General features: G+C 49.2%; 1 protein-coding gene across 9 annotated transcripts in view; it reads left to right on the top strand.

Annotated features, from left to right (window-relative positions):
- Nucleotides 1–17,287, top strand: part of NOS1AP (nitric oxide synthase 1 adaptor protein) — a 186,298-nt gene that overhangs the window by 92,365 nt on the left and 76,646 nt on the right. For 8 of the 9 annotated variants that reach the window (XM_074960836.1, XM_074960839.1, XM_074960838.1 and 5 more), the window contains exon 3: nucleotides 11,175–11,267. The exons of the other annotated variant lie outside the window; for it this stretch is intronic. In XM_074960836.1, coding sequence (XP_074816937.1) covers nucleotides 11,175–11,267 — 93 coding nt within the window. The remainder of the gene's footprint in view (nucleotides 1–11,174; nucleotides 11,268–17,287) is intronic. 9 annotated transcript variants of the gene reach the window in all.

The following is a 17,287-nucleotide window of genomic DNA, read 5'->3' as shown; positions in this document are numbered from 1 at the left end:
GGACAGTGCTTGGCTGGCATCTCTCTGGCCCACCAGCTGAATGTGACTGGCTTGAGCCATTGACTCAACCACCCTGCCTGCACAAGCCTGGCCTGGCCCTGATAGTGTTTTGCTGTCCAAAGGGGGTCTCAGAGCACATTCCATGGGTTGTAACAGCCTTATGCCTTGTGGGGCAGGAGATTTATCATCAGCCCATTTCACAGAGGGAAGACGGGCATGGAAAGGCTGAAGCCAGTGGTTTTCGAAGACATTTCTGTGGCTGCTCAGTGGAGCTATTGATTCCATCAGGTCTTTCCCAACAGCCTGGCAGCGAGGCATGTACTCAGCCACAGAATTGCATTGTCCTTCCATGCAAGGCTGACCACTCTCTTGCCTCCTTCCCTACCTGTCACAACCCCCTGCTCTCACCATTCCCTTTCCAGCTTCTCTTCCAAGCATCCAGATCCCCGCTCCATGTGGCACCTGTGGACCACAGTAACATCTCAGGCTCTAACAGTAGCTACCGGGAAAGGGCACTCTGGAGAAGAATGGCAGGGCAGGGGTTCTACAGAGTGCATCTCGCAGCTTATCTGTTGCTCTGTGCCCTACTGCTGCAGCTTTGGAATGTGACCGGGTAAGGGTGGGTTCCTGGCTGGAATGACCAGACTGGTACATTTTCAACAAACACTTTCACTACAGATCACTGACTCCACGGTCAGCACAGCTGCAATGAGGAAATGTCCCCAGAAGAGAGAACTCATCGTAGTAGGTGAAGATGGGGTTTTACTCCACTCATTTGAATTGGGCACTGGAACCAGGGCATCCCGACGTGCTTCGCTCAATGAGGCACACACCAGAGGGATGTGCTCACAGACATTTTTCTTCTGAAGATGCCAGTGTCCCAGAACCAGACTGGGAAATAACAAGTGATGCCCTGTCCCAAGTCCCACTCCTTTGTGTTGCCCAAGTTACATGCTGTTCACATTCAGTTAGGCAGCTCTTCAGAATGCAAGTCTCTCCTCTCTCTCATGTTCTTTGATTAGCAATTGAGAGTTACCCCCCGCCCAGGTGTTTAACACCCCCATTCAGAGATGGTACCGCTGTGAGCATCTAGTCCAACCTCCTGTGTAACACAGGCCACACACTGGAGCAGTTCAGAAAAAGGGAGTGTCTGCCGCCATAGGCCACTGGATAGGTAGAGAGCAGTTGTTTATTCTGCAGAAGAAAATCCTAACTGTACCAGGGAACTGACTCAGAGCCTTTTGCTGCCTTAGGCCTTGTCTACACTGCCACTTACAGTGCTGAAACTTTCTTCGCTCAGGGGTGTGAAACAACACGCCCCTGAGCAATGCAAGTTTCAGCGCTGTAAAGTGGCAGTGTAGACAGTGCTGCAGCGCTGGGAGCTATTCCCCTCGCGGAGGTGGTTTGATTACACCGCTTTAACGTCGGCCATGCAGACGTACCCTTAGTAGAGGCCAACTGTACCAGAATCAAACAAAAATGTCTATAATGAGGCTGAAACCCTCCTGATCAGGTCCACAGCTGGTGTGCATTCATCTCTCTCCACCGAAGTCCGTGTGCCTTCTTTGCACTGCCATCTCCCCAGCTGCATTGGCTAGTGTCTGAAAACCCCTCTGCTGCACACTTGAGCATGATGAACATGGGAGCAGGCTGCAACCACTCTACTGAATTGCTGTATTATTTAACTCTATTCCTGGTTGATTTGTTATTAAATTATGGTTGGTGTTTCATTAGCAAGCCCCCTTGGGCATGTGGCTTATTAGTGAATTATTGGCTAGATCTTCGCATGTGTATCCCTAGAGCTCAGCAGAGGGATTGTGCTGATGAGCTGCTGGAGCAGATGGCTCTTTGGGCATTACAGGCCAGATTTGCAAGACAGCTCAGCTGCCACTTAGGCATCTAAGTAAGGAGCCAGGCTTGCCAGGGAGCTTGGCAAACTGGGCTGCTGAATTCCTTGGAGAACATGGCTCACATTGCCCCCAGCAGTTTGGTTGGAGATCTGTCACAGCCCCATCTTCCCGAAGCTTTTGGCACTTGCTGCAGCAGTCTAAGCACCAGTGACCTGGGGCATGAGTCCCTTTACCACTAAGGCATCCTTGGCTATGGCACTCTGTTGAGCCTCTCTGGAGAGCATCATATCCATTGTATCCTGGTAACCTACCATATGCTTCATTAACACCTTTGCCATAACAGTACACTGCCCTGGACTCACCATTTCTGTGCGACCCAAGCAAAATAAAGTCTCAATAACCCAACAATCATAGTAACGTCAGGCTGAAAGGAACCTCGAGAGGTTGTCTAGTCCAGTACCTTGCACCAAGGCAGGACTGAGTAACCCTAGACCAGCCATGACAGCTGTTTGTCTCACATAAATGTTCGAGAAAGCAAAGTTTCTCAGAAGTCTGTCTCTTATACAGAAGAAGCCCAAATTAATCAGCACTGTGCATAGGCCAAGACAGGAGATGTCGGACCCCACCATGTAGGAATCTGAACTCGACTTGTGTCATTACCCACTAAGAGCAGTGAATCAGAAAGATGGGTCCTAGCACTACACCATGCAATTTCGTAGCTTGTACAGTGCACTGCAAAGCAGCCAAGATTATGCACAGAGGCAGTCTTTGGCATTGGTGCATCAATCACCAGGTCCTCTTGTCCACAGCCTATCCTCCTGGGACACAATGTACTTGCAGACTCGCTCAGCAGAAATTTTGCAATAGACCACAAGTTGGAACTTCACAATTCCATAATTCAGAGATCAGACCAGAGATCACTTCGCATCGTAGATGAACAGCAAATGTTCTACATACTGCTCCAGGGGAGGCCTTGGTCTGGGCCACCACTCCCAGGGCATTGCTCTCCTACTCCCCTGGTCAGACCAACTTAGCCATGCCTTCCCTCCTCTACCACTTCTGCCTTGGATGCTGCACAAGGTCCAACGAGACAGAGTGATGGTCATTCTGACCACACCCTGGTGGCCCAGACAGTTCTGGTTTCTCAATCTCCTCTGCATGTTCTCCTGCCCATCGATTCCCATTGCCAACTTCCCCAATCTGACCCAGTACAAGGCAAGAGCCAACATCCCAATGCACACATGCTACACCTCAGAATGTGGTATTTGGATGAGCATCCACTTTAGTACAGAATGTTCTTCAGCTGTACAGCATGTTCTTTCCAGCATCAGGAAAGAGTCCACTGGGCAACGTTACCAAGCCAAGTGGAAATGCTTCGCAACTTGAGCTCAACGCAAAGGAGTCTTACCAGAATCCACAGGGGTCCCCCTCATTCTGAACGAAATTCTATCCTTAAAGTCATCAGGTCTCACCTGCAGTTCTTTGAGAGTCCACCTGGCGGCAATTAGTGCATTCCACCCTCTGGTGGAAGGTTGCTCTGTCTTTACACACCTGCTAACTGCTAGGTTTTGGAAAGGCCTCCCACCCATCCAACCAACTGTACCCCAATGAGACCTGAATCTAGTTCTCTCTCTGCTGATGAAGCCATCCTTTGAGCCATTAGCTTTGTGCTCCATGCCCCTTCTTTTCATGAAAGTCTCCTTCCTGGTTGCAATTACTTCAAGATGGGTCAGCAAGCTCGGAGCTAAGATCGTGGACCCTCCTTTGATGATATTGCACAAGGATAAAGTCTCCCTAGGGCTACACCCCAAATTTTTGCCAAAGATGGTCTCCCAGTTTCACGTAAATCAAGCCATTCACCTGTTTTCTTCCTGAGACCACACACTTCTGCAGAGGAATGTCAACTCCATTCCCTCAACATACAGCGAGCTTTGGCCTTCTACCTGCAGAGAACTAAACAAATCAGAAAATCCCCTAGACTGTTTGTTGCAGTATCAAAAAGACTCAGGGTGGGGTGGAGGGGGGAACAGGACAGGCCATCGCCACCCAGAGCATCTCCAAATGGATTTCCGGTTGCATTATACACTACTACTAAGTGTCAGGCCTACCTCCCCTTACAGGGGTGCGATCTCACTCCATGAGAGCTCAGCCTTCAACTACGGCCTCCCTTCAAGATGTTCCATTTGTAGACATATGTAGAGCAGCCAAATGGAGTTCGGTTCACACCCTTGCAGCACACTATGCCTTAGTGCAGGACTCGGCGGCAGATGCCTCCTTCAGCACAGCAGTTCTCCACATGACCATTCCATCCTCATCCTCGCAGTGTCCTCCTCCAACTTAGGTACTGCTTGTCAATCACCCTCAGTGGAATACAATAGGGACCATCACTCGAAGAGGGAAAGGATGTTACTTACCTGTAACAGGAGGTTCTTTGAGATGTATTGTCCTCATTTGTATTCCACTCCCCGCCCGCCTTCCCCTCTGCTGTGGATTGGTCAATTTTCAGTAGAGAAAGAACTGAAGATGAGGTCGGTCTGTCCCGCCCTTTATCGCCTCTGATGGAAGCACAAGGTGAGCCAGGGTGCATGCGCAGACCAATGGACACTAACTTTCAAATTCTCCAACTCTGGACAAATGGCACGTGCGTAACCCCTCAGTGGAATACAGACAGGGACCACATATCTTGAAGAACCTCCAGTTACAGGTAAATAACCTCTTATGATAAGGCCTAAACTTACTGTAAAATCGTTTCAATTAAATTAAAAAATATTATTAAGCAATATATGTTTGCTGCTGAAGTTTTACTGCTAGAAATCACTAGCTTAGCACCTGGAACTAGAGTCTGCTGAAGGGCTAACCTAGCTTTTCACAGCAGTTACAGAGTGAATATTTTAGTCATTTTAGTTTATTCAGTTAGTTCAGCTTAATGATTAGTAAAGTAAAGAAAACAATTGAGAATTGAAAAGGCAGGAAAGCTTGTTTTCCTCTTCCAATCTATGAATAAAAATTAGGTGTGAGAGGATGAGCTCTACTAGTTCTAAAATATTGAAGGACGTGGTAACCAGAAACAATCAGTGAAATCTGCTAACTATAGATAACACTGAATTCAAATTTCCATCTGAATTGAGCTGGACACACATGAGAAGTAAAAAATTAATTATCTAGTAAATGACAAATGCATCATTCACCATAACAAAAATATAAAAATGAAGAATCTGAACACATAGAATTTAAGCTTTATAGTTGCTTAAATAAATGTATATAGATACAGTGTATCCTCCTGGTAGCCAAAAGAAGCACCAAATTTGTTGTAACAGCTGTATGTAGTTGCAAATCAACATGTTTTAATGTCTACCAGACAACGAGAATCAGCCTTTCATTAGGAAAATAACTAAAAGTACAAATACAAAACAAGATTAAAACTAATTATTTAAATCGAGGTTTCCTGCTTACTGATTTAAATCATGATTAAAACTCGTGACTAAAATCACTTTAACATAAATCAGTCTGCCCTGTGGGATAACCCTGGCACCTGTTTGCCGGAGAGGGTACAAAAGATGTGTGTGCGCTTTGGGGGCAGGGGAGTCTGTGCTGTAAGCTGGGCCCTCTTCTCTCTCAGTAACGGGCCACTCTTCTTTTTGCTCCAGTTACTGTGGAGCTTTGGCTTTGGGACAGGCTGTCAGGGCAACAGAGAAGTTGTGTGGCACTTACTAGCCAAGGATTCTTTCCTTTAGTTTATGGATTTGCTTTAATTTAGTCCCCACAGCAAGTATCTGAGCAGCCTGATCCCCCCACAACATTCAAACTCCCCTTCACACATGCACTCACACACACCTCTGCCCTGCCTTGCCTGGTCCTGCCTTCTCTCAGCTCAAGATCAGACTGCTTCACTAGCTCTTCCTAGCACAAAACACAGGGGCTCCTCCCCTTCCCTCTAGCTTAGAGCCCAGCCATACAGTGACAATTAGACCATGTCTATTCCACCCCCCTGAGCAACATACATTTCTCCAGCATAAGTGGTAGTGTGCTCCGCGCGATGTCGGCAGGAGAGTTTCTTCCTCTAACAGAGCTACCACCGCTCGGTGGGGGTGGTTTAATGATGCCGGCGGGAGAGCTCTCTCCCATTGCAATAGAGTGGCTACACAAGAGGTTTTACAGCAGCGCACATGCATCAGTACAGCTGTGCCGCTGTAAGCTCTGTAGTGTAGACATAGCCTGAATCAGTCTCATCTGTTCCTCATTCATTTCAAATGCTCCCTGGCTCTCACAGACATCAGAAAGAGTGTGTTCTGCGGCCAGCTGGGCATGAAAGGGCTTTGGAGCTGGGGGTCGCAGTCCAGGTCCAGTGGACAGGCCTCCGTGTCATTTGAAATCTCACCCCAGCTGGCCCCTTTGTTGGCAGTCTCAGCAGAGAGGCCAAGGGTCAAGTCTGAACTGCCCTCCCCCACAAAAGGTGTCCCAGGAGGGTGAGGTGTGTCAGCAGTGAGCAGCGTGTAAGTGGAAGTCAGACTGTGCTAGGGGCAGATCTAGGCCCTTGCGATGCAGTCACGCCAGGCTGGCAGCACTGCACCACGCCAGGAGCTGCTCATTTGCTCCAGCCTCCTGGCTGGCTGGAGGCAGCGGAAAGGTTTAGAAGCTATCACTCTCATTGTAGCCTGCAGGCACTGTTCTGTCAGATTCATCTGTATCTCGCGTCCATCAGTGGGTGTTCAGTGGTTTTGGGGAATTGTACTTTAGTGCTGTTATTGTGAAATTGCAGGCTGAGCCGGGGGTGGTTTCTGCCTTTCAAGTACTGGCTGTCGAAGCCAATGTCTCAGGAAGGTGCCTGCTGCTGGGGGCAGCCTTTGAAGCTGGGCTGGGGTTTGTATGGGTGACTAACCAGTGCTCTTTAATCTGGGCCTCTTCTCCCTGCAGTGGGATCAGTTCTGAAATACACCATGCACCAAACTCCACTTCCCGGTGTGCTCTTGTAACGGGTGAGCATGTGAGTGCAGCTGTGCTGCCCAGCTCACATGGTGTGTGTGTGGGTGTGTGTTGGGGACATGAGCAACAATCTACTGTCCCTTTCCCCATACTGCTCTACCTTCTTCAACACTCAGCCAGTGCACAACATGCAGGGTACTCTGGAACAGTGGTTCTCAAACTTATTTGACAACGCCCCCTTCTTTGTGTTCACCCCTACACAAGTACATACACTAACAAAGAACATCCACATTCAGCTCTCACGAAATATGAAAACCACTAAGGCACTGATTCAAACAGAGCCGTTTAAGTATACAAGAAAGTGAGATGCTGCTTATGGGCATTGCACTGTTGCTACTAGTATGATGGGTGCTCCTGGTTTTTGGAGCAGAGCAATTCCACAAATGAGCCAGCAATCCATTGTAATAGGAGCAAAAGCAAAACTGTGATTGTGGTCGATGCTGGGGTGACCTGATGTCCTGATTTTATAGGGACAGTCCCAATATTGGGGGCTTTTTCTGATACAGGCGCCTATTACCCGCATCCCCGTCCCGATTTTTCACACTTGCTATCTAGTCACCCTAGTCGATGCTTACAATTACATGTGCGCACTGTGCCATAGCAAACGGATTAATGTACAGATGGCAACGACTTTGTATAATGCTATGCACGCTTAACAGAAATCCATCAAAATGCACAGCGCCACCGGAGGACATGGTATATCTGGAGGAATCAGCTTTGCTAGTTATTCATTGCTGTGGGTAAAATGCGTGCAGTACGTTTTTTTTCCTACGCGCGTCCCTCCACCCCCAAGAATACATTGGGTGCATTTGAGAACCTCTGCTCTGGCACACGCTGGAACGACCAGGGCGATTGCCTCTCAGCTTAAGGCATGTAAATGTGTTTGAGTCAGACTGTGATTTCCTGAGACAAGGCTCAAATAATCCCAAAGGGGTGGGGACACTGACCAGCCTGCACCAGATTCGGAGTTACTCTATGTCAGTGACATAGCGATATACTGTACTACCAGCCTTCAGCCGTTAGTATTTCGTATTTATGTTGTGGAGTCCCTAGCGACCCCCAGGCCTGAACCAGGACCCCATTGTGCTAGCGCTGTACAAACACAACACAAAGAGACAGTCCTGGCTTCAAAGAGCTGGCAACCTAAGGACAAGACAAGAGACAGACAGACAGATGGGGAGAACAAGGACACAGTGAGACGGATTGGTCACCACGATAGCCCGTGGTCTCAGCGTGCCAGAGCCTGACCATTGTCAATACCTTCTGTCCCCAAGGGCCTCCAAGTGCTTACCACGCGGAAGTGCACGTCAGCACATCAGTGTGGGCCGAGAACTGCTTAAAGTAGAACCTGCAGGGGGCTTGGAGAGGCCGAGCAGGAATTTTCTGGGTCTGAGTGGCTAGTTTAACAACCAGTCAACCCCCCTTTCCGTTTGTAGAGATCAATGTCTGAGGGGTTCTTGCTGTGCCATAGGATGTACCACATCTTCCTAGAGATCAGTTCATGGAGCTCCAGTGCTGCCCGACCCACAGTCACACGGACCCATCCCCACCATGCTGACCCACCTCTGCCCCTGTTGTTGCCCACAAAATGTCCCTGCCCTGTGGAGATGTGAGAGCTGGGACATGTTTCGTGTAGTTCTCATTGCCTCTGTGCTGGTCAGTGTAGCCAGTTAGTTCATTCTGTCATCCACATATCATTGTATTAAGTGATGTTATGGTCAGTTCATATACAATCAATGTTAAATAGATTGAAGTTGTAGGATTATAGATGTATAGCATTGACAAGTATTTAGCAGTGATGAGTGTGTATTAGGTCGATAAGGAAAGCAAGGCTGAAATGCACGGCCTACAGGCTGAGACCTGTAAGATGTGAGCTTAGCCATGCTAGGCCATAGGCATCAGAATACTTAACATGAGTGAGTGACCTAGGAATAGCCCTATGCCCATAAAGTCCCAAGGTTACTGTAAAGACGGGCCAATAGGTGATTGCAACAGACCACAACGTATTGTCTGAGACCACAAGACACCTGATTGTAACATCAAGGAAAGTCTGTGTTGACCATATGGTATACTTAGTGCATAGATGCTAATGAGAATAAGAGGAACTATAAACAACCGATAAAACAGGGCACCCTAATGTTCCTGGGGTGTAGAAGTACAGATTAGGAAAAGAGGGCTGACACCTTCATGCATATGCATAAGGCATTAGGCATAGGTAGAATTGCAATGTATAAAGGGTTCCTTGGTTGGGTAAAAATGGGAATATTCACAGGAAAACCCCAGCAGTAGCTCACCCCCTACTGATGATCAGTTGGTGAGAGGTAGCATCATTCCCATGAATGTCATTGAGGACGTGAGGATGACTGCAGGTATGATTACTGCATAGGTTTGTGGAGGGTTTCTATAGGCTTGAGTAATTGTAACTTTGTTTAGTGCTTTAATAAAACTTTGTGCTGGTGATTGTCTCTGTGGTTGGTATCCTTGGACTTTGTGTGTCCCTAGAGCCTCCCCGTTTGAGAAAAGCACCAGAGGCAATTTTGCTATGTTGAGCTTGAAACTGTTGTGACTAGAGCCAAACCCACGGTGGTATAAGACAACATCACTACATTCACTTTAAATGAAAGGGTACATTAGCCACTGGTCACAGCCAGCTGCGTGGGGCAAAAGGCCAGCAAATGCTCCAGGAACACATAGTGATCACTGGATGGCAGTTTGGGAAGCAGCGGGGTGGGGTGTGGATATGGACTAGCCCTGGAAGGGTGTGCGTACTCTGTGGTCCAGCCCTGTGGGCTAGCACCCCAATTTATGAGTGACTTGCTTACATCTTTGCCTAGGTACTTTTTTTCTCTGAAGATTTGCAATAAAAGTGGATGATGAATGTAACATCCCATCTCCCCCGAAAAGGTGTCACCGTGTCGTTAGTGCTACCAGGAGTTGGCATTGCAGCCAGCCAGGGCACTGAGGAGGGGGCTGCCTTTCTTGAGCTTCCAACACAGGATACTGGTGTAGTGGTGGTGTTGGTCCCAGCTGGTATGGCATACAGTCACTCTTTGCTTAACGTTGTAGTTATGTTCCTGAAAAATGCGACTTTAAGCGAAACAATGTTAAGTGAATCCAATTTCCCCATAAGAATTAATGTAAATGGCGGGATTAGGTTCCAGGGAAATTTTTTTCACCAGACAAAAAAACTGTGTTTGTGTACGTACACACACACACACACACAGAGTATACATTTTAAACAAACAGTTTAATACTGTACACAGTGATGATGATTGTGAAGCTTGGTTGAGGTGGTGAAGTTAAAGGGTGGAAGAGGGTGGGTGGGATATTTCCCAGGGAATGCCTTACTGCAAAATGATGAACTAGCTTTTGGCTGAGCCCTCAAGCATTAACACATTGTTGTTAATGTAGCCTCACACTCTACAAGGCAGCACGAATGGAGGGAGGGGAGACAGACACACACCCTGTGTGTGGGAGAGAGAGAGAGATGCACATTGCCCCTTTAAGTACCCTGACCCCACTCTTAAGTACATTGTCTTTTTAAGTCGATCAGGAAGTGGAGACAGCAGCTGCTGCCCCAAGCTCTCTCTGTCTGTCTCCCCACCCTGCTGTATATGGAGAAGGGGTAAGCGGGGTGCAAGAGCAGAGGGACATGCTGACATTAGCCCCACCCCTTTTCCCCCCTCTGCACAGCAAGCAGGAGGCTCCTGGGAGCAGCTCCAAGGCAGAGGGCAGGAGCGGCACATAGTGGTGGGGGAGGGACAGCTGAACTGCCGGAAATTGATAGCCTGCTGGGCAGCTGCTGCACAGGGAACTTAGGGGAGCAGGGAGCTGATAGTGGGGCTGCCGGTCCACCCTGGTTCCAAGCCCCCACCAGCTAGCTCCAACGGGCTGTTCTTCCTGCAAGAAGTGGACAAAGCAGGCGGCTGCCAAAGGATGAGGTTAAAAGGGAGCATTGCACAACTTTAAACGAGCATGTTCCCTAATTGATCAGCAACGTAACAATGAAACAAGTTAACCGGGAGGACTTTAAGTGAGGAGTTACTGTATTGTGTATCAGTGTCCCTGTCGTACGCTCTGTGTGTGTGTGTGAGAGAGAAGAAGGGAGCAGGAGACTGACAAGGAGAGCAAGACCCTTGTGGGCTAGAATGTGTGTGCTTCTGTTTGCACATGTGTGTGTGTTTGTATGTATACATGCATGTGTGGGTGTGCCTGTGTGTGCGAGTGTACGAGAACCTTCCTTTGCCCTCCGCCCCCGTGCCGGCAATTGGGTGCTGGTTGGTGGGAGGGCACAGGCAGGTGGTGCAGGGGGTTCACTGGCCTTTCCCTTGCCTCCCCCAGTACGAGTTTAAAGCCAAGAACATCAAGAAGAAGAAAGTGAGTCTCCTGGTGTCAGTGGACGGGGTGAAGGTCCTGCTGAAAAAGAAGAAGAAGGTAAGAAGCTCCTCCCCCCCCCGCCCCCCACCCCGAGCCAGTGATGCCTGTGTGGCGGGGTCCCCTCCACCTGCGAGGACATGTCTGGGCCCCTTAGTGTGAGTGATGGGACTATGGCTGTTGTAGGCTCTCGAGTGTGTCCTGCCAACTGGCCTCTTGGGAAGAGGGGTGGGGGAGTTGCCCCTGCAGCCCAGTGCAGAGCTTTGGCTAGCTGCGCGCCTGGCGTGGAAAGGGCCTGTCTGTTTACTGAGGCTTTGCAGGGAACAAGCCCTTTGGCTGCGGGGGGCCTAGAGGGGCTGCAGGGATTGACCAGGCCCAGCCTGCAGCAGACACACTGCTTGCCTCAGGCTGCAGCTAGTTCTCTGTGGGAAGCAAGTGGTCACTGCCCTGGTACCAGGCCCAGAGGGAGGGGGAATTCATACCCAACTCCTCTCTTTTCTGCCGGGGCAGCCTGCAGGGCTATGGATGAGGGAGCTGCATTGTCATTAACAGAAAGCAGCGTGGGGGAGGGAGCGAGCCTCAGCCCCCAGGGTTACACTGGTATCTCCCCAAGAGCGCCCGGGTTAGTATGGGCCAGCCCTGGCCTGGGGGGGGGGGGGGGGGGGGACACACCTTTCGCATCGCCCTGTTGGCTGAGCCCGGGAAGTACCAGCATCTGAGCAGCACCGTCTGGGAGTGGTGGCTAGTCAGCTGTGGCCGGCCAGGCAGTAGTGAGGGACATGGTCTGCCGCTGACCCCTGCGAGGCCTCACTTTGCTGCCTAGCCCAGTGTCACCATGGGCACCAAGGCAGAGTGCCCATGCAAACCCTGCCCCCCCCCCCCCGCCCAGCTGGCTGCATTGTACCCTGCAGTGCCCAGGTGAGAGTGGGGATCCAAGGGCTGGGTAGTGCGGGGGGAGGGGGGTCGGGGGTCCAGCCCAAATAGCAGGATTCACCTTCTGCCATGGCTACACTGGTGTGAAGGGGCAGGAAATAGCCCCTGTGTGGCTGGAGAGTGAGTGCTGGCTCTGCCCTCGGGCAGAAAGTGTCCTGGTGGGCGGGTGTGCTGGTGGGAGGAGCTGAGGCAGTCCAGCGTTGCAGCGGCTCAGACATGGCCCTGGCCCTGGTAGCCCCTGGCTAGCAGTGGTGTAAGTTGCCTCCCCTCTGTTCCAGTCCTGGAGTGAGTCAGGCCCAGGGAGCAAAGAGAGTGGGTTTGCAGTAGGGAGCCCACAGTGGGCCAGCTGTGTCCCTCCTCCCCAGAGCAGGGCTGGCCATGCACACTGGAAGGGAGCAGTGCTCCACTTTGGCCCAAGCAAGCTGGCCCATTGCATGCTGGGAACAGCACCTTGGTAGTAACAATGAAGGTGCTGACAACCTGCATCTGTGGGGGCCCTGGCCAAAGTGGACCCCACAGAGGAGGCCAATAAGCCACAACCAGTGAGACCTGTGGGATGTGGCCTGCGTGCCACAGGAGGGTATGAAATATGTCCCAGTGAGCTGTACAGGGTTGGGGAACAGTCTCCTCAAGGGAAGTGATGGAGGCAAAATATAAACATGATCATCAATACCTTTTAATGGTCCATGGCTCATGGGTAGTGCCCTACCGAATTCACAGCCAAGAAAAACCCATCACAGAACGTGAAATCTGGTCTCCCCCCATGAAATCTGGTCTTTTACCCTATACTATACAGATTTCACCAGTGTTTCTCAAACTGAGGGTCTTGACCCAAAAGGGAATTGCAAGGGGGTTGCAAGGTTATTTTAGGGGGGTCGTGGTATCGCCACCCTTATTTCTGCACTGCTGCCTTCAGAGCAGGGCGGCCAGAGAGTGGCGGCTGCTGACTGAAGGCCCAGCTCTGTAGGCAGCAGCGCAGAAGTAAAGGTGGCAACGCCATACCATGCCACCCTTACTTCTGTGCTGCTGCTAACGGGCCTCTGCCTTCAGAGCTGGGCTCCTGGCCAGCAGCCGCCGCTCTCTAGCTGCCCATCTCTGAAGGCAGCGCCGCCACCAGCAGCGCCGAAGTAAGGGTAGCAGTACCGCAACCCCTCCTCCAATAACCTTTCGACACCGCACATGCTCTTTTTGGGTTAGGACCCCTACAATTACAACACCATGAAATTTCAGATTTAAATAGCTGAAATCATGAAATATAATTTTTTAAAAATCTTATGACCATGAAATTGACCAAAATGGACCGTGAATTTGGTAGGGTCTGTAACGATGCTGCCTCTGGTGGGACACAACTGAGAGCATTAATTCAGGACAAATTGCTTAGGGCAGGGCAGTTACAGCCCAAGGTTGGGTTTCCTTTACTATCAAGGCACACCAAATCAGCCAAACAGAGATGACCCTGGTTTTACCGCACTGGCTAACCAGAAGTCATACAAGCAATTCCCTCAGACACTCCAGTTTCCCAGTATCACCACCAGCAGCCACTTCTTATGGGGACGAATGGTTATGAAAGCCAATACCCCAGTAAAAGAAAAAAGGTTCTCCCAATCCCAAAGGACCAAGCCCCAGACCCAGGTCAATATACAAGTCAGATCTTACCCACAAATCACGCTGTTGCCAATCCTTTTGAATCTAAAACCTAAAGGTTTATTCATAAAAAGAAAGAAATATAGATGAGTTAAAATTGGTTAAATGGAATCAATTACATACAAAAGGAGTACCTGTGGCACCTTAGAGACTAACCAATTTATTTGAGCATACAGACTAACATGGCTGCTACTCTGAAACCTGTCAATTACATACAGTAATGGCAAAGTTCTTGATTGAGGCTTGTAGCAGTGATGGAATAAACTGCAGGTTCAAATCAAGTCTCTGGAGTACATCCAAGGCTTTGATGGGTCATTCCGTCCTTTGTTCAAGTTTCAGTGTAGCAAAGTTTCTCCAGAGGTAAGAAGCAGGATTGAAGACAAAATGGAGGGATTTCCAGGGCCTTTTATATTCTTTGTCTTGTGGGCGGAAACCCCTTGGTTCTCCTGTGCAAAATCACAGCAACAAGATGGAGTTTGTAGCCACCTGGGCAAGTCACATGTCCATGCATGACTCAGTTTGCAGGTGGCAGCCATTGCTCACATGCTACCTTGAACGTCCCAGGAAGACTTCTCATATGTGGATTGGAGTCTCCCAAGGTCCATTGTCAGTTAAGTGTTTCTTGATTGGGTACTTAATCTTCAAATTCCTTTCTCAAGAAGCTGACCAAATGCTTCACTAATGCTACTTAGAATCAAACACAGTGAGATACAGGTACATGGCCAGTATTTATAACTTCAATTACAAAAATGATACACATATACAGATCGCATAATCATAACCAGCAAGTCATGACCTTTTCATAGACATCTCACACGACAACCTTTGTACAATATTTGCTACGAATATATAACAGTGGTTGCAACAATGATCTGTATGGTTACAGTTCATGTCAATAACGTCACAGGGCCCTACTCATTGGTCCATTTCAGGAGCAAGAAACAGGAGCAGCTGAGGGAGAGAATTAGCCTGACGTGCCATGGACATGATTATTTAATTAACACTTGTTAATGAGGATAAAAGTAGGCTCCGTTCACATAGCAACCGTGAGACATTCGTACAGCAACATTGGGAAGGGGCAGAAGAGAGAATTTTTCAAACAGAGATGGGCTAGTTCCAACGGGAAATAATTGCAGTGTCCCAGCAGCACCCAATACGGAGCTGCCTGAGCATCCACACGCCCAATGCAGGCCCCTCAGAGGAAGGGGAATGCATCATCAGTGTCATAGCAAACACCATCATGGCCTTGGCATCGACCGTCATAGACCACCTGCTTCCTTGGGCAAAGAGAGGACATGGCTGGGACTAGGGTGTGTGTGAGGGTGACTGGGGGACAGGGCTGGGACTGGGGTGTGTGAGGGTGACTGGGGGACACGGCTGGGACTGGGGTGTGTGTGAGGGTGACTGGGGGACACGGCTGGGACTGGGTGTGTGTGAGGGGGACTGGGGGACATGGCTGGGACTGGGGGACCCCTTGGAAGGGGAGGGGACACAGCTGGGACTGGGGGGGCAGCCATGGGTGAGGAGCAGAATCCCACCCCATGCCACACAGCCCCCCAGCCCCAGGCTGTGCCCCTGTCAGGGTTCCCTTCCCACTCTGAACTCTGGGGTACAGATGTGGGGACCCACATGAAAGACCCCCTAAGCTTATATTCTACCAGCTTAAGTTAAAAACTTCCCCAAGGCCCAAATTCCTTTCCTTGTCCTTGGATGGTATTGCTGCCACCACCAAGTGATTTATACAAAAATTCAGGAAAGGGTCACTTGGAGTCCCTATTCCCTCAAAATATTCCCCCAAGCCGCTTCACGCCCCTTCCTGGGGAGGCTTGAGAATAATATACTAACCACTTGGTTACAATGTGAGCACAGACCAAACCCTTTGGTTTTTAGGACACTGAAAATTAATCAGGTTTCAGAGTAGCAGCCGTGTTAGTCTGTATCCGCAAAAAGAAAAGGAGTAGCTCACGAAAGCTTATGCTCAAATAAATTCGTTAGTCTCTAAGGTGCCACAAGTACTCCTTTTCTTTTTTTGAAAATTAATCAGATTTTTAAAAGAAGAATTTTATTATAAAGAAAAAAGTAAAAGAATCACACCTGCAAAATCAGGATGGAAGATAACTTTACAGGGTAATAAAAAGATTTAAAACACAGAGGACTCCCCTCTGGACTCAGCTTCACAATTACAAAACAGGAATAAAACTCCCTCTTAGCATAGGGGAAATTCACAAGCTAAAACAAAAGATAACCTAACTCATTTTCTTGCCTCACTTACAATTTCTGTAATTCTTAGATGGATTATTTCAGGTACATTTTCAGGAGATAATGTCCCTGCTTGGCTTCTTTCTCTGTCCGGAGAGTGAACTAACAAAGAGAGCACAAACAAAACCTCCCCACCGCAGATTTGAAAGTATCTTCTTTCCTTATTGGTCCTTTTGGTTAGGTGCCAACCAGGTTATTTGAGCTTTTTAACCCGTTACAAATAAAGAGATTCAGTACAGCTGCAAGGAGGGATTTTATGCTACCCTTATATTTGTTTATGGCATGCCCCCCAAATCACAGGCGGTGCTGGTCAGCCTGTTTCTCACTGGCTGTGATTTTCTTCCTCGAGCTCTAGGACAGTGTTTCCCAAACTCGGGACGCCGCTTGTGCAGGGAAAGCCCCTGGTGGGCCGGGCCGGTTTGTTTACCTGCCGCGTCCACAGGTTCGGCCGATCGCGGCTCCTACTGGCCATGGTTTGCCACTCCAGGCCAATGGGAGCTGCGGGAAGCAGTGGCCGGTACGTCCCGTGGCCCCATTGGCCTGCAGCAGTGAACCGTGGCCAGTGGGAGCCGTGATCGGCCGAACCTGTGGACGCGGCAGGTAAACAAACTGGCCGGGCCCGCTAGGGGCTTTCCCTGAACAAGCGGCGCCCTAGTTTGGGAAACACTGCTCTAGGAGAAAACAGAGTTAATGAGACACATGCACCTTTAGCCATACTACTGATTATATAAAAACTAACAATTTTTACATTTTAAGGATGATTTTAACCAGTTGATTCTGGGAAACTTTCACGGGAGAGTGCATCAGCCACTTTGTTAGAAGCCCCTGAAATGTGTTGTATTTCAAAATCAAAATCTTGGAGAGCTAAACTCCACCGAAGAAGTTTTTTGTTAATTTTTTTTGACTGTATGAAGCCACTTCGGTGCAGCATGGTCGATTTGCAGGTGGAAACGCCATCCCCAAAGGTATGGGCGTAGCTTTTCCAGAGCGTACACAATGACGTAACATTCCTTTTTGGTGATTGACCGGTGGCTTTCCCTCTTAGACAGTTTTTTGCTGAGAAACATGACAAGATAGAATTCTTGATATGGTCCTTTTTGCATTAAGACTGCTCCCACACCACACTCAGACGCATCTGTGGTTACTAGGAAAGGTTTGTCAAAGACTGGGCCCTTAGCACAGGGTTAGACATGAGTGTCGCTTTAAGCTGATTAAAGGCCTTCTGACGCTCTTTAGTCCACTGA

The sequence above is a fragment of the Natator depressus genome, chromosome 8, assembly GCF_965152275.1.
Source record: "Natator depressus isolate rNatDep1 chromosome 8, rNatDep2.hap1, whole genome shotgun sequence".
In the NCBI taxonomy this organism is placed as follows: Eukaryota; Metazoa; Chordata; order Testudines; family Cheloniidae; genus Natator; species Natator depressus.
The sequence above is the reverse complement of the archived record's forward strand: the minus strand, read 5'-3'. Positions and strand labels throughout refer to the sequence as shown.